Source organism: Chinchilla lanigera, unplaced genomic scaffold, assembly GCF_000276665.1.
Source record: "Chinchilla lanigera isolate Chin_1 unplaced genomic scaffold, ChiLan1.0 scaffold00013, whole genome shotgun sequence".
Taxonomy (NCBI): domain Eukaryota; kingdom Metazoa; phylum Chordata; class Mammalia; order Rodentia; family Chinchillidae; genus Chinchilla; species Chinchilla lanigera.
The window spans coordinates 25,663,732-25,689,478 of NW_004955414.1; the positions used below are offsets into that span (position 1 = coordinate 25,663,732).

Here is a 25,747-nt window from a genome sequence, read left to right on the forward strand (position 1 = left end):
CTTTTAAAGTGGATTTAAATAGAGCCTAGCTGGCACTGCCATAGAGAGAAGTTATCTTGGTGACTGGATAGAGAATCCAAAATGTCCTGAAGACCTCTTTGTCCTAGGGCCGAGATTTCTTTTTTTTAAAGGGGGAAAGGTTTATTTAGCTCACAGTTTGTAGAAGTTTCAGTCCATAGCTAGCTGGCTCCAAGGCAGGGTGGCACAAGGTAGAGGGGCAACAGTTCATGGCAGCAGAAGGCAAAGGAATGGGAGAGGAAGAGGGAGAGGAAGAGGGGGAAGGGAAGAGGAGAGGGAGAAGGGGAGGGGGAGAGAGAGGGGGAGATGGAGAGAGGGAGAGAGGGGGAGGGGGAGATGGAGAGGGAGAGGGAGAGGGAGAGAGGTAGTGAGAAAGAGGTGAGATTTTTTTCTAGACTATTACTTGTCTCTGTCTATCCTCAGAGATGATAAATCTCTTTTGCAGACCTGGATTACACAACTTTTTGATTCAAAGTCATTTATTACAAAGTAAGCCCTAAACAGTTGGAACTCTTTCATCTTCTCTCTCACTCTCTTTCAGAAGATTAAAAAGCAGCCATTCAGGTTCTTTGATTATTTGTTTAATTTTCTCCTTGGCAGTGCAGTTGGAATCAATCATAGCTTTTGTTAATGGAAACGTGTTTCGTAAGGATTAGAGATCCACCCTGGAAAAGCTCCTGCTCTTAATTGTCTTTCTGCACCTGAGATGATTAGGATTTATTTCTTATATGACACTTATATTCACGCTTGTATCCCTTCTCAAATGCCCCGCCCCTGAGAAATAACACAGTTTACAACAGTGCTTGGTCCAATGCAATTCTCCCTCCATGGTTGCTGAACTTCAGGACCACGTTTCCAGAATGGTGAGTTCCCCCTCCCTGACACCTATCCAGAGTGGACCTGATCTTCACTTATCTCTGGGTCATATTAAAAAACTGGTCTAGGTTTAATCCTGAAACTCTCAAATAATAAAAGTACTTTTAGTTCAAGTTAATTTGCCTTTTAATTCTTAGCAACAAATGGAGAACTCCTCTTACCCTCCACCCACTCAAGAATGATGCTGACTGCTTTTTCTAGCACAGGAAAGACTGACTGATGTTCACTGATAGAACAAAACATTCCTAGGAAACTTTAAGAGTCTAGTAAGTTTTATCATGAATGAATGTTGGACTTTGTCAAAAGTCTTTTCTGCATCTATTGAGATGATCATGCAGTTTTTGTCTTTGGCTCATTGATATGGTGTATTACATTTATTGATTTGTGTATGTTGAACCATCCATGCATCACCAGGCTGCATTCCACTTGCTCACGGTGTATGATCTTCTCGATGATTTGCTGCACTCTGTTTGGTAGTACTTTATTTTTTTGTTTGTTTGTTTGTTTTTGTTTTTGTTTTTTTCTGCATCTATACTCATTAGGGAGATTGCTCTATAGTTCTCTTTTTTGGTTGGGTCTTTCTCTGGTTTTGGTATCAGTATAATACTTGCTTCCAGAAATGAGGAAGATTGCTTCCCTTTCAATTTCACTGAAGAGTTTGAAGAGTATTGGCATTAAATCTTCTCTAAATTTCTTGTAGAGTTCAGTTGTGAATCCATCAGGACCTGGGCTTTTCTTTGTTGATAAGTTTTTAAATCACATTTTCAATTTCATTAACTGATACTGGGGTATTCAGAATTTTTATATCTTCTTGATTCAGCTTTGGTAATTCATACACATCTAGGAATTTGTTCATTTCTTCTGTTTTCCATCCTACGAGAGTAAAGATTTTTGAAGTAGGTATTGATGATCTTCTGAATTTCTATAGAATCTGTAGTGATTTTACTGTTTTCATTCCTTATTGCATGAATTTGAGTTTTTTCTTTCCTTTGAGAAGGCTGGCTAGGGTTTATCAATTTTATTTAGTCTTTCAAAGAACCAACCCATTGATTCATTAATTCTTTGTATTATTTTCTTTGCCTCAATTGTACTAATTTTTGTCCTGATCTTTATAATTTCCTCCTTTATTTGGGCTTGGCTTGCTCTTCTTTTTCTAGAAGTTTCAGATGCAGCAATGGGCTATTTATTTGTTCTCGTTCTATTTTCCTAATGTATGAGTTCACCACTATCAATTTCTCTCTGAGGACTGCTTTCATTGCATCCCACAGATTCCAGTAAGTTGTATTTACAATTCTGTTTGATTGTAGATAGTAGATACTATTTAATTTCTTCTTTAATTTCATCTATGACCCACTGGTTGCTCAGGAGGGTGTTATTTAATATCCATATGTTTATCGAGTTTTTGTGGTTTGTTTTGTCATTAATTTCCAATTTCACTGCACTATAGTCAGATAATATGTATGGAGTAATTTCAATTCCTTTGCATTTACTTAAGCATGTTCTGTGGGGCTAGTATGTGGGCTATTTTAGAGAATGTCCCATGTGCAGCTGAGAAGATTGTGTATTCTGATGTTGTGGGGTGGAACACTCTGTAAACATTTACTAAGTTCACCAGTTTGGTTTAGTTCTGTTGTTTTTTTGCTGATTTTTTGTCTAATTGATCTATCTACTTGTGTCAATGGGGTGTTAAGGTTCCCCAAATACAACTGTGTTATTGGTTATTTGGTTTTTCATGTCTGTTAACGTTTGTCTTAAATAGTTGGGTGCTCTCATGTTTGGTGCATATATATTTATAATTGTTATCTCTTCCTCTTGAAGTTTTCCCTAACAAGTATACAGTGACCTTCTTTATCTCATTTGATCATTCTTGGTTTAAAGTTTGCATTGTCTGCAAATAGAATAGCTACCCCTCCTTTTTTGAGCTCCTGTTGCACGAGTATTGTTTTCCACCCTTTGATTTTCAGTCTATGAATTTCCTTTAGAGTTGAATGTGTTTCCTGTATGCAACATATTGTTGGATTTTCTTTCTTGATCCACTCTGCCAGTCTGTTTCTTTTAATTGGTGAACTGAAGTAATTTACATTGATGGTTATAACTGATCTGTATTGGCTTATCCTTGTCATATTATTTTCTGGCTGTTGGTTCCCTACTTTTTCCCTGTGTTTAACTGCCTGTCCTGCTTGGTGGTTTCTTTCTGTTGTTGTTCTTGGAATTGTGGTCATTTTTATCTATTTCTAGAATATCTTTCAGTATTCTTTGTAGGGTTGGTTTGGTGGTCATGAATTTCTTCAACTGTTCTTTGTCATGGAAGTATCTTACTTCTCCATTAATTGTGAAAGATAGCTTTGTAGGGTATATCAGTCTGGGTTGGAAGTTGTTTTCTTTCAGGACTTGAAATACTTCAAGCTCTTCTTGACTTGATGCTTTGTGTTGAGAAATCTGCTGTGAGTCTGATGGGCTTTCCTTTATAAATGATCCATTTCTTTCTTTCTTTTTCTTTTTCTTTTTTTTTTTTTGAGACAGGGTCTTGCTACACAATTCAGTCTGGCCGTGAGCTCACTTTGTAGGTCAAGCTGGCCTTGAACTCACAATTATCCTCTTACCTCAGCCTCCTGAGTGCTGGGATTACAGGCATATGCCACTACTCCTAGCTCTAACAGCTTTTAATAGTCTATTCTTGTCCTAAATTTCTGGAATCTTGATTATTATATGTCTGGGTGTAGATATATTTTGGTTATGGCTAATTGGGGTTCTATATGCCTCACTTAACTGTATGTCACATTCTTTTCCCATGCTTGGGAAATTTTCTATTACTTCTGAAGATAGTCTTTCATGTCATTTGTGTTGACTCCTGCTGTTTTGTTGACACTGATTAGTCTTATATTATTGTGCTTTGCATTGCCTTGCTGCTGTTGAATTGTTGTAAGCTTGTTCATGGTTATTTTAAAAATATCTTTCCTTTCATGGTTGCTAGTTAAAGCGATGTCTTCAAGGTCTGAGAGTCTATCTTCAGTTTCATTTAAGCAGTTTTTCCAGCTTTCAATGGAATTTTTAATTTCCTGGATATCTCTTTGAATATGTTTCATGCATTTGAATTCTTTCCCATATTGTTCATTCACAGTTTTCATTATCTTTCCAGGCTTCGCTATTTTTTCATCTATGCCTTCTTTACATATGCTGAGCAATTCTTTCATTGTGGTTATCATTTTTTTTTTATCTGAGAGATTATTTCTGGTCTGATTTCCTCTATAGCCTAGTATGTGGTCTCTTTCGGAGAATGTTCTATGTGCAGCTGTTAAGAATGTATGTTCTGATGCAGGGTGGAATACTCTGTAGTCACCTACTAAATCCATTTGTTCACAAGTTTTTAGTTCTGATACTTCTTAGTTGATTTGTCTATCTGTGACAGTGCGATATTGAGGTTCCCCCACTGCAACTGTGGTAGTTATTATTTGATTTTTTCATCTAAGTTAATATTTGCTTTAAATAGTTGGGTGCAGCAGTATTTGGTACATATATATTTATGATTGTTATCTCTTCCTTTTGGGAGTTTTCCCTTAACAAGTGTGTAGTGATATTCTTTGTCTCTCTTGATCAGTTTGGCTTGAAGTTCACTTTGTCTGCAAAGAGAATAGCCAGCCCTGCTTTTTTCCAAATTCTTGTTTCATGAAGTATTACTTTCCATCCTTTGATTTTTAGTCTGTGAATTTCTTTTTGAGTTAAATGTGTCTGTTGCATACAGCATATTTTTGGAGCTTGTTTACTGATCCATTCTGCCAATCTGTTTCTTTTGATTGGTAAATTGAGATCATTTAAATAGATGTTAATAACTGATATGTAGTGACTTATCCTTGTGATGTTATTTTCCTGTTGTTGTTTCCCTTTCTTCCCTCTCTGTTTAATGGCTTGACATTCCTAGTAGATTCTTTCTTTTTGTTTTGTACCAGAAATCGAACTCAGGACCTTATGCTTGCCAGGCAGGTGCTGCCACTGAGCTAAATGCCCAGCCCCATAGTAAATTCTTTCTATTGGTGTTCTTGGGATTTTAGTCTTATCTCTTTCTAAAATATGCTTCAGAACATTTTTTTTCATTAATAGAATTTATCCCCAGTATGTTTATTTCCAAATTACTACATATTGAAAGCTTTCCCACATCAGTTACATGCATAGTTTCTCAGCAATGTGACTTCTTTCATAATTTTAAAAACTACTCTGTGGGGAAAACTAGCCCACATAAATTGCATAAGGTTTCTTGGTGTATGTTCATGTCTACTATAGCTACTTTTTGTGATATTTTCTCACATTACTTATATACGTTGAATTTCTCCTCAGTATGATTTTTTCATGTTTTTTAAAATGACTTTGTCTGCTGAAAGTTTTCCCACACTGATCACAAACACAGCATTTCTCTCCTGTGTGAATTCTTTCATGATTATGACTGTTACCTTGGTATCTGAAAGCTTTCCCACCTAGCTTACATACATAGGTTTTTCTCCCCATTGTGAGTCCTTTCATGTGTTTTTCATTGAGTGTATATGCTAAAAACTTGCCCACACTGATTACATACATAAGGTTTCTCACCAGTGTGAGTGCTTTCACGTATTTTAAGATTTCTGTGTGTACTAAACGCTTTCCCACATTGCTTACACACATAGGTTTTTCTCCCTAGTGTGAGTTTCAGAACATTGTGGAGCTGGTTTAGTGGTCATGAATTTCTTCAGATGTTTTTGTCATGGAAGTATCTTATTTCTCCATTGATTCTGAAAGATAGTTTTGCAGGGTACATCACTATGGGTTGGAGGTTGTTTTCTTTTAGGACTTGAAATACTTTACTCCAAGCTTTTCTTGATTTAAGGGTTTGTGTTGAGATTTTGATGGGCTTTCCTTCATAGGTGATTTGTTTCTTTTTTCTAACACTTTTAACATTTTGTTCTTGTGTTAAATTTCTAGAATCTTGATTACTAAATCTACCCTTGGTGTAGATTTACTTTCATCATGACCAATTTGAGTTCTATATGTCTCACTGTGTCAAATTTATCTGTGTCTCACTTATCTGTGCCATTACTTCCATGAATAGGTTTTTCATATCATTTGCACTGTCTCCTGCTTTATCACTGACTCTGATCAATGTCATGTTGTTTTTCTTTACATCATCTTGCAACTATTGTATTGAATTTCATGGTTCTTCACTATTTTTAAGAAATCTTTCCTTTTGTGATCACTAACCACAATTCTATCTTCTAGATCTGATAGTCTGTCCTCACAGTAATTCATTCAGTTGCATATACTTAGAACGGAAGTTTTTTTGGGGGTACCAAGAATCGAACTCAAGACCTTATGCTTGCCAGGGAGGCACTTGTACCACTGAGTTATATCACCAGCTAGAATGGACATTTTAATCTCCTGGACATTTGTTTGAGTTTTTTTTTTTTGTGTGTGTGTATGTGTGTCTTGAGACAGGGTCTCGCTATGCAGTTCGGGCTGGCCTTGAGTTCACTTTGTAGCCCAGGCTGGTCTCAAACTTGTAACGATCCTCTTGCCTCCACCTCGCATGCCCTGCCGTAATCTCCTGGATATCTGTTTGAATCTGTTTCATGGATTCCGTTTATTTTCTATGTTGGGCATTCATGTTTCCATCATTGTCCTAAACTCTTCTGTTTTTTTTTTTTTTTTTTTTTTTTAAATAATCTGTGTTTGCTTTGGATTCACTGAGCAAGTCCTTCATTTGATTGTCATCTTTTTTTTTTAACCTGAGACATTATTTCTGATCTGGTTTTCTCCATAGTCTCATTTGTGTCTTTTTTTTTTTTTTTTTAACTTCTATTGATAACATTTGAGAAAATTCAGGTGTGTGGTTTCTCATTTCCTCTATCTCATTGTTCCCTGGACCCATCTTTGGTGGGCTGGAGGTCTAAGGTTGCATTTTGCTTCTGCACCCAAAATCATGAGTTTCCACCTGAATGCCAGTTGCTTGTGTGGTTGTAAACAAGGACTTGTGATGTCACTAAAGCGCACGTATGTATTTGTAAGCATCAGTCTGAACCCAGATGCATATGTTTGTAGATCTAATTTTTGTCATTGTTTTATGTAATCACTATGATACTGCTATCAAAATGGCCTCAAAACAAATAGTTAGAAAAGAAACTAAGGAAGGAAGGGAAAGAAAGAAATCAGAATCAAAAAAAGGAAACTGTGGAGAAATGAGAGTTTGTATGACTAATCTTGCTAATATGTACAGCATGTGAAAATCCACCATCTTCACAGTTTTACAGAGAAAACATTTGTATAAAGAAAGCAGTGTTGCTAAAGGTGTTATTCAAGTTAGTAAGTCATGAACTACAATGTTAGACAAGATAGAAAGGCTAGTATTAGTGTGGATAAACAGAAGGCAGATGACAGGTTAAAGTCTGAGTCTGTAATTTGTGAAGAAGCTAGGGTATAAATGCAGATCTTGTAAAAGATAATCCATCAACAAGTTACAATGGTGAGCCATTCTGTGCCAGTAAGGGATAGTTTCACAATTTAAAAGTGAGAACTATGGTTCACAGTGTAACTAAGCATGGTGAAGCAGCCAGTGCTAATAAAAGGGCTCCTGAAAATCACACCACTTCCAAATGATGACACAGAAAAATGGCTTTTACTCTCATCAAATTTTCAACTGTGATGAAACTGGCCTTTTTTGGGAAGACAATGCCAAAGAGAACATACATTACTCAGGAAGAGAAGAAAATGCCAGGGCACAAGCCTCTGAAAAACAGGCTAACCTTATTGTTATGTGCCAATACAAGTGGAGACCTCAAGATAAAGCCTTTCTCAGTTTATCACTCTAAGCCCACCCAAAGTGTTCAGAAAACATAAAGTCATGAAGAATAAGCTAAAGGTCAGGTGGAGATCTAATGCAAAGCCTGGGTAATGACGGTACATTTTCTTGAATGGAGCAGGGAGGTGTTCTGTCTAATATTAAGAAATATCTATAGGACAAAGGTTTACCACTCAAGGCTCTTATTATGGAAAATGCTCCTGTTCATCCATGAGATTTGGAAGAAGAACGGGCTGAAGCATTCCCATAGCTCTCATTTAAGTTCCTTCCACCTAATATAACTTCTTTACTACAGCCCTTGGACCTGGAGGTTATAGGTAATTTTAAGAAGGTATACACCAAGGAACTGTTCCTGAAGTGCTTTTAGATAGTCTCAGAAACAGATTTAACCCTTAAAAAGAGTTCTGAAAAGAGCATCACAACATCTTTTCCTGTGTGGGGTTAACTGAGAAATCCTGAGCCCATGTCCAAGGACACTGAGATCTGCCTGGAAGAAAGTATGGCCTAAAATTATGCAGGAGAGAGACTTTAAGGCTTTGTAGAGGAATCTGTACCTTCAATTGATCTTGTGATTGATCCTGTGATCCTGTGATCCACTGTCACTATAGTAGAGTGTGTAGGCTTGCAGGTACACAAGGGTGATGTGGAGGAACTAGTAGAGGAACATCATAGGAATTGTCTACAGAGGACCTTTAGTAACTTCTGGCTGAGTAACATAGAATGGCAGCTGAGAAGCTTTCTGAAGAGGAGGGGGAGTATCAACAATCAGTGCAGCAAAGTTCTTCTAAAATAAAGGAAATCCTGAAAAAATGGACAGAGCTACAAGTATTTGTAAAAAAGAACCACCCAGAAAAGAGAAGAAGCCAAACATTGCATTCACTTAATGACAATATATCACACAACAGAACAGTATTAAAAACAGAAACAGACAACCTTATACTAGTTTTTAGTTCTGAAAAGGTTGAGACCTACTGAGCCAGAAGCACATCCTAGTGGGCAACAGACTCTCCCAAGGAGAGAAAGGACACCAGAGATGCAGATTCTGGATGTTTTTACGGAAGGGGACTCTCCTTCCAAACAATAATCACCTTCTATTCTTTCCTCCCTTCTTGCAAGCTGAAGATGTCAACTTGAATGGTGAGTACATCATGAAATTGGTGTTTCTGGCAAACCAGGCAAACTTTATAATTTTTTGGTGAATTTGTACATTGTACAGCCCTTTTTTATTATGAAAAGGTTAAGGGGTGCTTTAGAAGGTTTGGAATGCATTACAGGTATTTCCATTATTTCTCATGGGAAAAATAGTCTTGACTTACAACCAACTTGAGTTACAAGCAACCATCATGAATAAAATGAGTTCATAAGGCAATTGAATTCCACTATATGTAGTTATCCAAACATACCACCACTATTTATTGAAGTGTTCATCATTTTGTCACTGGTCCCAGATGCCAATTTTGCCATAAATCACAAGTTTATACATATATAGTATCTGTTTTGTAGCTCATGATTCTATATGGTAATTTGAGTAATATTCTATAAACTTCACACTGTCTTAGTTACTATAATCTTAGGCAAATTTTTAAATTGCCAACAAGGCAAATTCTCATTCTTTAGTTGTTATTTTCCAGCACTATGTTGGCAATATAATACTTTTGCTCTTCTACTTGGGGTAGGAATTATACTACCTCTTTAGATTATTTTGGGGAGGACTCACACCTTTACTGTATGAAATCTTCAATCTAGAACATGGTATATTTTGTTATTTATTTAGGCTTTCTTTCACCTATTAGTATATCCTGTAATTCTTCCTTTTTAATATAACACTACTTAACATATATTTTGTTTACTTTATCTGGAGTCCCACGTTTAGTTTTTGAATTCTCAATATTTAAATATTTTTTTCTTGAAAAAGGATTTTTGCATCTGTTGTAGAGAAAAGGATACCACTGTCCTAGAACAGCTAACAAGAAAATCATATTAACTTCTTCACCTAATTTAGGTCTTCATTAGTTTATGATCTCTGTAAGATTATATACGTTTTAAAAAACAAACCCACCAGAAAATTCTTTTGTGCTTTATACTGATGAAGTCCTTAGTAAATAATTCATTTATCATTTGGATTATCTACCATTAATTGCCCACTGGCTTTAGCACAACTAAAAATTGTCTGAAAAAGGCTGTTGTAACCCTAAATATATGACTCAGTGCTTTAAAAATGATTTTTCATTTTCAAAAAGCTTGCCTGTAAAACTAACAAAACAACTTACTTTTCAAGAGAAAACAACAAAAGAATAGAAAACTCTTAATATTTATGAAAAGAAATGAGTAAGCATCGCTGATTAAAACAGTATGGATAACTGATCTTCATCCCATGAGCTGTGGCAGCCTCAAGAACTTAGTATGTTGGTAATTACTAAAGTTCCTGGAAAATAAAAGTATTCTTAAACATGATGAGCAATCTGAAAGGGCTAAAAATTACCTGTAGAGTACAATTCATCATCCTTATTATGTAATCAAACTGTTGATGGTCCAATATTGCCCGGTTTTGCTGGACATGTAAACCCAGTTCATCTGTGAGACACTGTCTTGCTGCCTTTCCTTTAAGGGCCCTCAGTGCAGCAGGAAGGGTCTGGAGACAACAGAGTTACAAGTGACAAAAAGGTACCACTGGGGGAAAAAATAAATCTGAAACAATCACACTGAATATTCAAATGAATTCTGTAAAGCATTTAATATAGCTATTAGTATAATTAAATGGCTAGGGAAGAAGTAATTTGCTATTAACACCACTAAGAAATAGATTTGTGATTATTTTTATTTGTAAACCATGATGAAAGGTAAGCAGAACTAGCTCATATGGTAAATTGAAAAAAGAATTAAATTCACTTTTTTCCTTAGCTTAACAAAACATTACCATGTGAAAGCTGAAAGTCAGGGAAGTAAGAGAAAGTCTACATGTCAACCATAAGAAAAAATAGAAACAAAAGGAAAGAATGAAGGGAGAGAGGGTCATTTAGTATAAAAGTAAAACACCTGTACAGGCTTCACCAGCTCCTGAAATAGATGTTGAAACCTATGACCATAAACCAGTAAGGAGAGGTATTCCATATGTTTCAATGAAGATAAGAAAATTTAAGGAGATGTGTGTAAATTTAATACCAGTTTTTATAATCCATGACACAATTTAGATTCTTTGCAATGAATGAAATTATATTTAAATATTAAATTTCTAAGTAACATGTCAAATTAGGGTTTAAAAAACAATGTTTTAAAATGTGAGAAAAAATATTACCATAATTTGTATATTTCCCTTGTGGCTATAGACTTTGACAAACTATAGTTTTAAATCTTAGATTGTATTCATTTAAAGTGATTAAAACAATGAAAGGACATTTTAAGGGGGAGAATTTAGAGAGGTCAGTAGCAAGATCAACAAATGAATCTGAAATGGAAATGATTAAATGCTTACTTGGGAAAAGTGAAATTTTATTACCTTTTCGGTCTCCAAAGTTTTGTTTTCAAATATGAATGAGATACAGTTCCTAACAACTTCCAGTCTCTGTGCACTATTGAAAACTGTTGTCACTTTATCCACTATTGAAACTAGCGAAAGAATATAAAGAAAACACAAATAAACCTCTCTGTTCATTACAAAAGCAAGGAAAATATTACTTTAAGACTATTAACATGACCAACATTCAAAATTTATTTTTTCCTTTTTAGATGGTACTGAGGTATTCCATTTCATTATTTTGATTACATTTTCTAATTTTTAAGTATTAGTCAATGAATACTTTCACATGATAGTCTAATGATATGCTTAGCTTATGCAAATTAATTTACATTATAAAGTAAAATTTCATTAAACAAAGGTAAACATTTACTTTTAATTATAAACAAATATATGAAATGTTTGGGTATAGGTTCAAAACAAAAATAGCTAATACTCATATGCAAGACTACTGACAGAAAAAGACATTCTTTCTAAGATATTACTAAGGAAAAACTATATTACCCACCCCCTCAAAATTAAATCCTACAAATTTGAATAGAGGAAATTTGAAGAAACAGTATAAAAAAGAAATGATCGGCTGGGTGTGGTAGCACACACCTTTAATCCCAGCACTCAGGAGGCTGAGGCAGGAGGATTGCTGCATGTTTGAGGTGAGCCTGGGCCACAAAGTGAGTTCAAGGCCAGCCTGAACCGTATAAGGAAACCCTGTCTCAAAAAGACCAAAAAAAAAAAAGGGTTCATGACCAATGAATTGCTACAATGGCTTAGGAAAGTCACATTTCAGTGCTTTTTTATTTCTGCAAATTTAGTACCTTTAACCTTTTAACCCTTCAATGCCTAATGTTCCATTTTGAGAACACCCATTACAATGGAACATAATGAATTTTTTCTCTTTAAACTCTTGAAGTTTTCTAAGTAACATACAAATTTTTTCTCTTTAAACTCCTTGAAGTTTTCTAAGTAACATATACAAATTTCATGTAAAAATTTAAAAAGAAACTACAACCTTCAACATAAATGGGTTAAATGGGTTGGAAAATTATAGCCTATAATACATGATACAGTTATCTAAACAAATTTAACTTATTAAAAGAATATGAGAAGGATATAAATGAAAGTAGTACTTGTAAAGAAAAAAATTACAATTTCACAAAGTAATGTTTCATTTGTATAAATGAGCTAGGATCAATCATTCTTAAGCTTCTCCATATCCCTAAGATTATTATTTTATTCATTAGCATCTCTTTAATCTCATCAGTAAAACACTTATATTTTCCAAAAAATGTTTTAAACTTTTTTTTTTCAGTACTGGGAATCGAACTCACGACCTTGTGCTTGCCAGGCAGGCACTGTGCCACTGAGCTAAATCCCCAGCCCCTAAACTTTTTTTAATCATTGAAAGAATCATAGGTTCACAGAAAGCTGCAGAGTACAAAGAGGATCTATGTACTCATTGCCCATTTCTACCATGATAACATCTTACCTAAACAGTGTTTTGTCAGACTCAGGAAATCAATTGACATAATACAATGAACTAGACTGCAACCCTTACTCAGATTTTAACAGTTTTCTTTAAATAATTTCTAACCATGTAATATTAATTCTCTGCCTGACCACGATGGTTAAACGAATTATATTACATGGGTTTTCTGTCTGAAATGCTCATTCATAACTGTGGGCTCTGGAGCTTCACATACATGTAGGTCAGTGGCATGCACTGAAATAGGAATCTATCTGTATTATATTAGAAAACTTTTTTACAGTTTCCAAAGAATACTCATACTTTTTTTGGAAAATAACATGATTATGTTTATAAACTTTTAATTCTAAAACCTATTTAGCAGCATTTTAAATTTTCTTTAGCTATTAGAAAACACATTTTCTTATAATGAGCATGTTTACTACTGGAGAATTATAATTTTCCTTTGGAGGATACAATCTAATTCACATTTTGCAATGATAAATGGATCACAGGATGCTGTAATACTTGTAAATATAAATCAACTGAAAAATATATCAAGAACAGAGACAGAACTACATGGGAAACAGAAAACTCAACTATTATAATAGGAGACTTTAACATATCTCCCCAATAAGTGGAAAGATCAGTAAAGAAAGACAACCCACAAAATGAGAGAAAATATTTGTAAGTCATATATCTGATAAGGACCTTGAATGGAGAATACAGAGAACTGTAATAATTAAATAATAAAAAGACAAATATACCAATTTAAAGTTAGACTAATAGATATTTCTTTAATGAAGATATTTAATGTCCAATAAACATAGGAAAAGATATTCAGGATCTCAGCGGCTGTGGAAAAGGTCAGCATTCTTATACACTGCTGGAGATAATGTAAAATGATGTAGCTGCTCTTGAAAAGTTTGACAGGTCCTCAATACATTAATATAAATTAATTACCGTCAACTCAGCAATTCTACTCATAGGTATGTACCTAATAAAATAAAGCATATGTCCACACAAAAACCTGAAAATTAATGCTCACATCAGCATTATTTATAATAGCCAAAACTCTGAACTATCTCAAACATCTATGATCTCATAAATGGATAAATAATGTGATAAACATCCATTTTATTCAGCCATAAAAACAATGACATACTAATACATGCCTCAATATAAACCTTGAAAATATTTCACTAAATGAAAGAAGCCAGCCACTACTACTTATCTAGTGGCAAATGCCTGTAATCCCAGTACTTGGCAGGCTGAGGCAGAGGGGTTGTTCTGAGTTCAAGGCCAGCCTGGGGTATACAGTGAGTTCAAGGTTAGCCTGAACTACATAGTGAGACTCTGTCTCAAAAAACCAAACCCCCCCAAAAAAGAAAGAAGTTAGTTATAAAAGATCACATTATATATAATTCTATTCAAATAAAATATTCAGAATAGGCAAATCTATGACAACAGAAAGCAGATTACTGTCTAAATCTGGGGAGGAGGTTTTGGTGGGAAATACAAAGTTACTGCTAATAACAGGTAAAGATTTCTATTTGGCTTAAAATGTTCTGGAACAGTGGTAATGGTTCAATTCTGGGAATATATACACTTATATGGAAGAATTTATGGTATGTGAATTATATCTCAACACAGAAAAGATTTTACAGTAGTAGCAGTTGGGTTAATGATTATCCTTTGTGAGAGACAGTGAATGGAACGGAGCTTCTGACTGTTGATAATGATTCTAAGTTATACGTTTGTTCCCTTTGTAAAAATTCATCAAATTGTATATTTGTATTTGTGTGTTATAGCTTGATAAAAGATTTACTTTTAAAACAGACAAACAGACAAATACATACCAACCGGTGGACCTGCTGGCACAACACATTTCTTCTCCATCCGTGTAGCAGGAGGTGCATTCTGATTCTTGGCAAGATTTTCCTGTATTAATTCCTGAACTAGAGCTTCATTAATCTTTGGGAAAGGAAGAATGTGAACTCGCAAGTGCGATCCTTCTGTTGGGCGTGGAACTTTCTGAAATGCCATGTGAGGGTTTGGATTCTCCTATAGTATCAGACAGGTAAAATTATTCAAAAGTTAAAGTAACTGACAACGAGGCAGGAAGGACAAAGAAACTTAAAGGGGCACATACTGAAATCAGACAGAAAAGTGTTTATACATACATTCATAAATATCCCAAGATTAGAGTACCATAATCTTACTTCTTCTGTGATCTATGAGCAGTAACTGGGAGAGCTGGTCACTTATCTTCTTCTCCCATTATCTTCTTCTCCCATAAACACCTTCCTCACCTGGTCTCTAGGTCTTGTTGCTACATCTTTGTGTATTTTTCATTTCCCTAATTTCTTAACTGTATGAAGACCTCAAGTTTCAGTCCTTGGGCCTCTTTTATATCAATACAAATTCCTTGGAAATCATATCTGTTCTTCCATCTGTTAACCACAAAAACACCGATGACTCACACACATTTATTTCTTCTTGAGCTTTCTCCGGAACTCTACCTATATACTGAACTATCAACACAAAGGATTTCTGCTTGTATTTATTATCAATTTAAGTCTAAGAGAGAGCTCTTTTATTTTCCCCATCTCTAAGCCTGTTTTCTTCAGTCTCCCCCACTTTAGTAAATAGCTTATTTTTTCCCAATCAATCGTGTGACAAGCTTTGGGTTGGGTCATCATATGCATGTGTGTATGCATGTGTGTGTCGGGAGGTACTGCGGATTGAACCTAGGGCTTTTGCACTGAACTACCCCAGCCCCACCTGTAAAATTTTTTTTATTTTGAGACAGAGTCTTGCTAAGTCACTGAGTTTCTCAGGCTGCCCTCACCCTAGGATCCCCCTGTGCTTCTGGTGACCAGAGTGCTGGAATTACAGGTGTGTACCACCACATGTGGCCAACTTTGGGCATTCTTTAATGCCTCTAACACCCAACTATCAGTTCCCTTGGCAAACCACTACTATTTCCTTCCTTCATTTTTCTCCAAACAGGCCTTCTTGTTCCTGCTTCAAGGCTTTTGCACTTAACTGGTTCCTCTGACTGAGATGCCTATCTCCCTTGAATTTGTGTTTCTTTGCTCAAATGCTATTTTTTCTGGCCTCTCTATGTAAATTTATACCTTCTTCCCAATACATTCCTTATCCTTCTTATTGTATTTTTCTCTTTAATACTTACAACCCTCTCATACACCATGAATTTTATTTAACACAGTTACTGTCTACTCTCTCACTAAAATGAAGCTTCATGGGGTCAGATGTTTCATTCAATTATAAACAGAAACCTTCCTCCCCGTCAAACACACACATATAAAGTATTTTTGTCCTCTGCAGTATACTGATTACACCTAGAAACTGCTTTGCATATAGCAGACACTTTAAACTATTTCCTACTGCATCTTAATGAGTAGAACATAATGTTGAACACACACTAATATTGCAATAATTTAACTAAGTTGGCAATCCTTTTGCTTGTTTATTTTTTTATTTATGTATTTTGGTGCTGAGAATTGAATCCAGAGCCTCATACCTGCTACCACTGATGTATATTCCAGTTTCTATTAGCTAATACTTCTATTAGCTAAGACTCTTAGGGCTGGCATGAACTTTTATCTGGTACCTCATTAAGTAGGATTCTATTTCAAATACTACAGGTAGAGAGGAATCCATTCCTTCTATAATTGTTTTCTAGGGAAGGCTTCTTTACAATCATTCTTAGACCAATTCTAACATTCATTATCTTTTGCCACTAGAAAATTCCTTATTCCCACTGAATCTGTCATTTTTCGCACAGATTAAACTCAGTACCACCCCATACATTCTCCTGACAGTTAAAAATACCAAACTGTCATCAATTATTATAACTGCTCCCCACAATTTTTTGGTCATGTGGCCTGAAAAAGGAAAGCTTGGCTTGGACATGTGAGATAGTTAAAATATCTCAGCAAGATGATGTAAATAAGAATGCTTTAAGCATCAATGTGATGCTGGACAAGGAAGTGTCCCTAAGATATATACTGAGGTTTATCTTACAAAGTTTCTGAGGTGATATCAAATTTTTAAAAATTGTTCTTGCCAAAGCAGCCCTCATATATGCTTTGTGTTTCCCCCATATCACTAGCAAAGACAGGGAAAAATAAATTCTTACGTCAACTCTAATTGGACACTTGTTCTAAAGCATGGAAAAAATTGTTCTAAAATTCCAAATTCAGTAGCATAGCAGGATACAAAGTCAATACACTCAAAAATCAACAGCATTCCTGTAACCCAATAACAAACTCACTGAAAGGGAATTAGGGAAATAATACCTTTCACAGTAGCATCAAGAAAAAGAAAATACTTAGGAATCAATCTAGCCAAGGAAGGGAAAGATCTCTACAGTGAAAACTACTGTATTCTGAAAAAGGTGACCGAAGAGGATATCAGACAATGGAAAGATATGAAGAGTGGTGTGGGTGGATGATGATGACGACAATGACTTTGACACTGGCCATGCAAGCCAAAGTTCCTGTGGACAGTGAAATGCAGCAAGAATCAACTGATACAGGCACAGGTACCGTCTCGACTTTGATGAAAAAGCAGCAAGGTGAGAACATATTTGATTAGTTGAAATGCTACAAAATGGCCACACAACCAAATGGAATATGTCCAATGTCAGAACTACGTCTGAAAATATAGTGAGGGTCTTGGCAAGGGTAATATGTACTGGACAGGATGCCAGCACTGCCATTCAATATTAGAAATTGTAACACACAAAATGGTACAAAATGCTGTGATATATACAAAGGCCGAACTGAAAGCATTCATAGGTCCACTGTACTTGGCAGGGATTTACTCATGGTAATTGCAGAAATGTAAAAGATTTATGGAAAAGGGATGGGTCAAAATATGGCATAAAAATTCATTCTGGAAGAGGAGCCATCAGGTCCTTATTCAAACAGTAATAAATGGAATGTTGTGAACAGATTTCTTACTCCAATCTCTCAAACTTATTGGAATGTGACAGTTGACAATTGGTTTACTGGTTTCCTATTGACGTTACATTTGCTAACAGAATACAAGTTGACCAGTGCAGGAACTGTATGCAGGAACAAAGCAGTAATTCCAAAAGAAATGTTGCAATTTTAAAACAGAATGGTCGAGTAAATCTTCGGATTTCAGAAAGGTATAACACTGGCTTCCTATATGGCAAAGAAAAACAAACTGGTACTGCTGATGTCAATGTCTCACCACGATGGGGAAATGTTGATAGGGAAACCTCAACAAAATGGAAGCCTGAGACGGAAACTTTCTACAACAAAACCAAGGGGTGGAGTCAGTGCTGTTGATGAGTTATGCAGCAACTATGATGTCACTTGAAACACAAAGCACTGGTCAGTGGTTGTATTTTACTTGATCTTAAACATGTGTGGCAAAAAGTTTGATAGTTTACAAAGAAAATAACAAGTGCAAAATACTATGGAGAGATTTTCTTAAGAGGATTGGGACTGGAACTCGTAAGAGAGGAAAAACAAAATATTTCTTCCCCAGGGAACTACACAAAAAAATTGTGGAGCACACTGGTGAGCTGACAGGTGAACAGGCACAGTATTACAAAGACCTACTATGACAACAGGAAAACAAGAAAAAGTCAAGTGAGCCATACAAAAAAGGACAAGAAAAAACATAGCTGTCCAGTGTCAGCCTACTTGTGTATGGAACACGTAGTTGTCATGTGTGAAAACTGCCTTGGGTGTGACAGCTGAAGCAAAGATTATTTCTGTGGTAAACTTTCTGTGTTCACATAGGTTTTATTTTTGATGTCAGCTTTTAGGTTTTGTAGGCAAGTAAACAGCAGATGTAAAAATGCTGATGATGTCTATTCTAAGCACTCATTACATATCTGATATTTTATTTTATTGATATGTTATATCCCTAGGTGCATATTATACAATATAGTAGGGAGCTCCTGACAAAACAGGAAGAAAAGAAAGGTGACAAGATTGCCACATAGGAAAGGAAAGCTAAGCACATGTGCTGTCAGTGTGACACTGGGACATGCAGCTGTCATGTGTGAAGATTGCCTTGAATGTGACAGCTGAAGTAAAGCTTTCTTTGCTGTAGAATTTTATTGGTGTTCTGATTGTAGTTCATATAGGAATTTATTTCTGATATTATCTTTTAGGTTTTGTAAGCAGCTGAGGTGAAAATGTTGATGTCTATTCTAAACACACAATACTATTAAAAATTTAATACTTTATTTTATTGATATATTATGTTCCTGTTAACTACACACCATATAATATAATAAGAACCTCCTGACAAAACAGCAAGACCACTGACATGTCAAGTATATCTTACAAAAAAGGCCAGGAAAGCAAAAAACATGTCCTGTCAGTGTAATTGATATGTGTTTATGGCACGTGCTGTTGTCATGTGTGCAGACTGTCTTAGGCATGATAACTGAAGTAAAGATTCTTGTTTTGGAAAGTACTATTTGTATTTTCATTGTAGTTCATATAAGAGTTTATTTGTGTTGTTCTTTCTTAGACTTTGTACTCTAAAACACAGCTAATGTTGAAAATTTTGATCCTTTTTTATAAACATTATTAAAAATTCAATACTCTTGTAAATTTTCCTGTTAAGTACTAATTAATATAATAAAAATCCTAAAATTAAAATTAGTAACTCATCAATAGAAATACTCGAAAGAATGTTTCTGGACCTTTATAACAAAACTAGTGTCATGCTCCATGGGCTAGGTTTAAATCTCAGCTTGGCCACTTAGGAGCTGTGTGACCTGGTATGGTGTCAACTCGCTCACCACTTTGTGTTTTGGTTCCTTTATCTGTGCTGAAACTAATCACACAGTATCTATGTCATAAGGGTCTGTGAAGAGTGTCGCATGCTGTTACAGGAAACCTCTTACAAGAGGAGCACACACATACACATACCTTTCCAGAATAAATCTCAACTTTTCAAAAGTCTAGACTATATTTTATTTGAAAATATTTATTCACTGTATATTCTTTGGTATACTACCATGCTTGTTGAACTAAAAGCATTCTGTTCCCCAAAGGTTTTTTGGAAAAGACATCACTACTTATATTTTGATAATAACAGCAGTACTAGTAGTAGCCTCCAGTAAGGGTTTAAATATGAGTAACTTACTATATAAAATATACTAGTATTATTTAGTAATTTCCCCATAAGGGATTAGAAATATTGTAAACCTAGCCAGGCATAATGGTTTATGCCTGCAATCCCAGCACTTAAGAAGTTGAGGCAGGAGGGCTGCTGTAAGTTCAAGGCCAGCTTGGCCTGCACAATGAATTCAAGGCCAGATTGAACTATACAGTGAGACCCTCACTCAAAAAAACAACAAAAAAAGAAAACAAATAAAAAAGATTGTAAACCCAACCTATACATAATTCAGAATAACAAAAGCATTGCTTGAATAAAAATATGTTAGAAGTTTAATCTATCTGTAGCTATATAGAAATTCTACACCAAAAAGTAAATCATGGGTTAAATTTACTAAGTTATGATAATTTCAATTTTGTCTGAAAGATTCAAAAAAGACTCATCCCCGAATCCACTATTTGGTTTCCTGGTTGCTGTATCTGTGCACTGCTGCCCTCTAACGGGCAGCAGAACAAATGTGAAAGACCACACGTGCAACCTGAAATCTAATTTGATTCCATAAGCACTTCTGTGAAGACAGCAGCATAAAGGAAGATCAGGTTAGGGTTCATCATATTCCTACAAACTCTTTTTAAAGAATCGCCTCTTACTTTACATCAAATAATTGTAGGCTACTAAAAGCTGCAGTTCAAGTTTGCTGTTGAATTTCACAAGCAAATCTGCTATTTTTCAACAGTACAGAGCAACAGCCAAAACATTTCATGTCTGCCATTTCATGTTTGCTTCCAGTGAAATGCAAATTCAAAGTAATAACCAATGATTCAGACAATTAAACACAGTGCACATGGCAACAATTTTGTTTAAGTCAACCAAAATGAATCTGCAAGAAGTCTGGCAAAATGTCTTATCTTAAACAATGAATTTTGAATTTGGATAATGATTTTCAATCCTGACTTGAAATTATAGCACAGTGATGGGAGGTTCAATGATTTTGTCAGTTTTGAGAACAATGACACATGCCAGCTAGTCTAGAAACATGGATTTTTTTCTTTGTTCTTCCCCTTTGGCAGTCTAAAGGAGAATGTGCTTAAGGCTTATAGAAGGCAAGGCTGAGAATACACTTCAAATAAAAGCAAAGCAAAACAAAATGAAAAATAAAAATGTTCAAATCCTCCTGGAAATGCAAAGTAGGCAATAGCCATAATGAAGAAAAAAAATTTTTCTACACATCAATCTTAAAAGTGAGTGACAAAGCAATGTGATCTTGTTAATGGTTATCGAGTTTCTCTGATTAATTAAGGTATTTAAAGTTGTTTAACATGCACAAAGTAAACCTGCAGCTATATAAGATAGTAAACTACATAAATCTTTCCAAATACAGTGGAAGATAATACAATTCCTACAGTAAATCACCCAATATTATCAAAATAGTGTTTTATTTGGCAGTATATACAATATTGATGGAATGAAATAGCCTCAATTTTCTAAACTCACAAGTCTTTAAATAATCACCCAGTTGAATTAACATCTCATGCTCAATACAAATAAATTTGGTGGATGACTTTCATATTTCATGTGCTAACTTCCTTCATCCAGGTTTTATTTCTTAATCTCTACACTATTGACATTTGGGCTAGACAATTATTTGTCTGGGTTAAGGCTAGAGTGTTTTACACATTGTATAATATTTAGAAAGCATCTTGGTCTCTATTAAGTAGATGAAGGTAGCACATTCCCTTCAGTGGTGACAAGTAAAAATGTCTCTAGACACTGCCAAATTTCACTGAATGAGTAGGGGAGGACTGCCCCTGTTGAGAACCACTACTCTAAAATTAATGACTCCAGATGGAGGTTTCCTATTCTAAGAGAAATACTTTTGTGACAAGTACCAAGGCAGCACAGAGCAGAACAAAGAGACTTATATTCTCATTCACCTACTGAAATAAATGTAAATTTAAACTACAAATTATACATACTAGATTCAAACGAAACAAACAACTGACAATGCCAAATGCTGGTAACGATGTGGAGCAAATGGAACTCTCAAATTGCTGGTGGGAGTGCAAAATGGTAGACACTTGGAAAAACCATTCTGCAGTTTCTCATAACGTTAAGTGTTGTGTTGCCACATATGCCAGTATTCCACTCTTAAGAATTTATCTAAGGCAAATGAAAACTTAAATTCACTCAAATGCCTGGGTGAATGTTTAGAACGGTTTCATTCATAATTGCCAAAATTGGTTTTTGTCATCAGATAAATAAAACTTTGACACATCCATACAGTAGAATATTACTCATCAATAAAAAGAGATAAACAGTCAATATATGGAACAACATGAATGAATGTGAAATCTATTACATTTCAGTGAATAAAGCCAAACTCAAAAATCTACATGATGATATAAAGAAACAAAAAGACTTCAGAAGCAAAAAACAGGTCAGCAGTTACCAAACATCTGAGGTGGGGAAAAGACATGATTATGAAGAGGCATTAAGGAATTATAGAATGACAGAACATTCCTATGCACTCATTATGGTGCTTATGGTTGGATAACATCATGCATTTGTCAAGACCCAGAGAACTATACACTGAAACAGGGTTTATGTTACTATAGGTAAGTTAAATCATGAGAACACTGAATTATAAGTAAACAAACAAGGCTGGATGGAGGAGTTTATGATTTGGACTAACTAGAGCCTTTATTTCATCATAATAATCTACATGTATGCTTTAACCTTCTAAGATTATAGATAATCACAATAATTTGCTTCCTTTCCATAATGAAAAAAAATTCCTTTATTCATGGTTGGTAAAGAGATCAAATACCCTCATTATAGATTAAATTAAAGGCATAATCAGAAACATTTATAAGAAAATCTAAGTCCTCTAATTTTTCTCTAACTTTAAATAAAACTGTTAAATTACACAGGCTGGCAAGTATTTATATACTACTGTAGATACAAAACAAACTTAAAAGATTGTACTCTGTAAAACAGTGAAATGTATGTCTAAGTGATTTCTTAATGCCCTGCAATGGAGGTTTTATAAAAATCTGTCTTGGTCTACTTTACTATTCTCATTTTTGTGCAGTTAGTGTTCCTTTGTAAGTGTACATCAAGAATCATAAGGACAGGGAAGGTGAGTAGCTAAATGTGCTCTCATGCAGATACTAGAGATTTTGAAAATCAAAGTGGGAACCCCGAGCATTATAGACTGGACATGGAAAGAGAAGGTGTATAGATGTGCTGCCAATAATCATGGTATAAACCCTGCTGATGCTTACATAATTTGTCTCTACTGCATTTTGCCCTTCCCTTCTTTGCTTCACATTTCCACTGCACCAAAGTCACCGAATGCTTTCCTTAATTATTCAGGAAACTCCAGAAAGCTAGAAAAGCAGCTAAATCCAGTTCTAATTTGTTCTGGTCAATTTCTTTTTTTGGGGGGGTGGTTTAAGACAGGGTCTCGCTATACAGTTCAGGCTGGCCTTGAGCTCATTTTGTAGCCCAGGCTGGTCTTGTACTTGCAACGATCCTCCTGCCTCAGCCTCCCAAGTGCTGGGATTACACATGTGTGCTACCACACCTGGCGATACCACATCTTTCTTTTTGTACTGAGAATCGAACTCTGCCCTTGCCAGGTACACACTTGTGCCACTGAGCTATCCCCTTTGCTCAAATTTTTGAAAGCTTACTAAAAACATTATAAAGGAGTAGTGACAAGAAATTGGAAAATGGAGGTGCTTTTAATTTAAAGGGAAGTGAAAGAGAAGCTAGATACATGCATCAAACCTGAGAGCAATAAAATATTCACAAATGTTTGAATGGAATCAGCAGGTCTCTCTCTATCCTAATCCAGTAACAAGGAAACAGTCAAAATGATATGGTTGATTCTTTTGCTTATCAAAAGGGAATTTCAGAAATATGATTTAAAAAACCATGACTAGTTTAAAACAACCATGCTGATTATTTTTCATACAAAGACAATAGCCTTCATCTGCCTTCTGATTTACTGCATGATCCAAGACATAACTTTCCCACTGCCATAGTTTGGATCTCAAATGTCCCCCAAAAGACCCTACGTTAAAGGCTTGGCTATCAGCCTGTACCACTGATACAGGTGGTGGAACCTTTAGAAGGTGGGATCTATTGCATGACAGCTAAATCATTGTGGGTACGCCCTTGAAGAGATATTGGGACCTTGGCCCTTCCTTTCTCTTTCTCTGCTTCCCAGCCACCATAAAGTGAACAGGCATCCTCTGTGATCCTCTGTGATGTAATAAGCTGCCACTCAAACAACAAGGCCAAGAGAGCAGGGATTGAACACTCTGAAATTACAAGCCAAAATATACCAATCTCTTTATAAAATTGCTTATATCAGGCATTTGCCAGAATGGAAGGAAAGTGACTATCCCAGGTACCATGTTCTGGTTTTTAACTCTGGAAAGTAGTTACATTTTCAGGAATGTTGGGACCATCATGAACTTTACAATTCAGAACTAGAGAAATCTGAGAAAGACTAATAACAATCCACTGAGATATTCTCAAATTCTCATTTATCATGTATCTATATATATCCTCTTCTGAAAGACATTAGGAGAATTGTACACCTAGAAAATGCCTTGCATTATTGTGGTAGGTTCTTGGAAAGTACATACTAAATGAATGGAATTAATTATATTAAATAGAATGGAACTAGATTTTAACAATGTCCAACAAGGGCTCATGAACTGTAAAGCCCACTGAAACAGTCTTACCTAATACAGCCATTTATATAGCAATATAATACCTCATTATGGTTGTTTTAAAAATGTCACTGTAAATGACATTTGGAGTTTCACATTCACCTGTTAGAATGTATAATTACTAGACATTCATTTTATTGTAATTTTCAGTTTTAGTATTCGTTTAGTGTAAGCTATATTATCTTTAAAGTGGCTTTGCATAGTTCCTTGTATATACTGGCACTCATGTAATAGAGACAAACCTATGCTAGAAATCCGGCTCCAGCAACTTACTACATTTTGAAGTTCTAGAAGAGTTTTATAAGGACCTAAGAAATGAACAGTTACTGCAGGAATAGAGGGATCAGTCCTGTTTAACAGATATGATTAACTAATTCCCATTTAATATTTTGCTGTTTTTGGAAATCCTTCAATAACTTACTCCTACTTGGCAAGAAAAAAAAAATCTTTTTTTTTTTTTTTTAAGGACAGGCTCTCACTATGCAGTTCAGGCTGCACTTGAACTCACTTTGTAGCCCGGACTGGCCTCAAATTCACAGTGATCCTCTTGTTTCAGCTTCTCAAATTGTGGGATTACAGGTATACAGCCAGCAAGAAAAAAAAAATTTCTAATCTTCAGTTTCCTTATATATTCAACATCAGCCCTAGCCATCTCAAGGGTCATTTTCAAGGTAAAGTGGGAAAGTGTTTTATAACGGTTTATAACATGTATTGAAAACATCATTATTTTTCAAATTAAAGATAATTAACTGACAGATTAGGAATTAGATGAAAATTCTTGAATTTAAAATCTGGCTTCTGTCATGTAATACAGTTATATGAATCTGAGCCAATTATCCCAGTTAAGGGTAGATAATGAAACCTACCTTACATTGTTCTTGGATTAGAGATTATGTTCGTAAAGTACTGTATTTAATGCCATGTCTGCACGCTGTGCTGACCACTTAGTATTTTTGTTATAACAGACCAACAGAAATTTCTCATGAGATTATGCTACATATTGGTTCTATAAAACCATCAAAAATGACAAAGATTAACACAATAGTTGTCTCATGCTGGAGTTGAGCACACTGGTCAATGCTATCTGAGATGCTTCTGACTTCCAATGTGTCTATAATCTTTTATGTTTTAAAAATGAGACCCCAGGCTGGGGATTTAGCTCAGTGGCAAAG

At 35.3% G+C, this 25,747-nt stretch overlaps 1 protein-coding gene across 1 annotated transcript in view; it reads right to left on the bottom strand.

The window, feature by feature from the left end:
* Positions 1-25,747, bottom strand: part of Sbf2 (SET binding factor 2) — a gene marked incomplete at its 5' end in the record, with an annotated part of 381,407 nt that overhangs the window by 199,770 nt on the left and 155,890 nt on the right. The window contains 3 exon segments of the mRNA XM_013511938.1: positions 10,197-10,346; positions 11,211-11,320; positions 14,550-14,754. Of these exon segments, the coding sequence (XP_013367392.1) occupies positions 10,197-10,346; positions 11,211-11,320; positions 14,550-14,754 (465 nt within the window).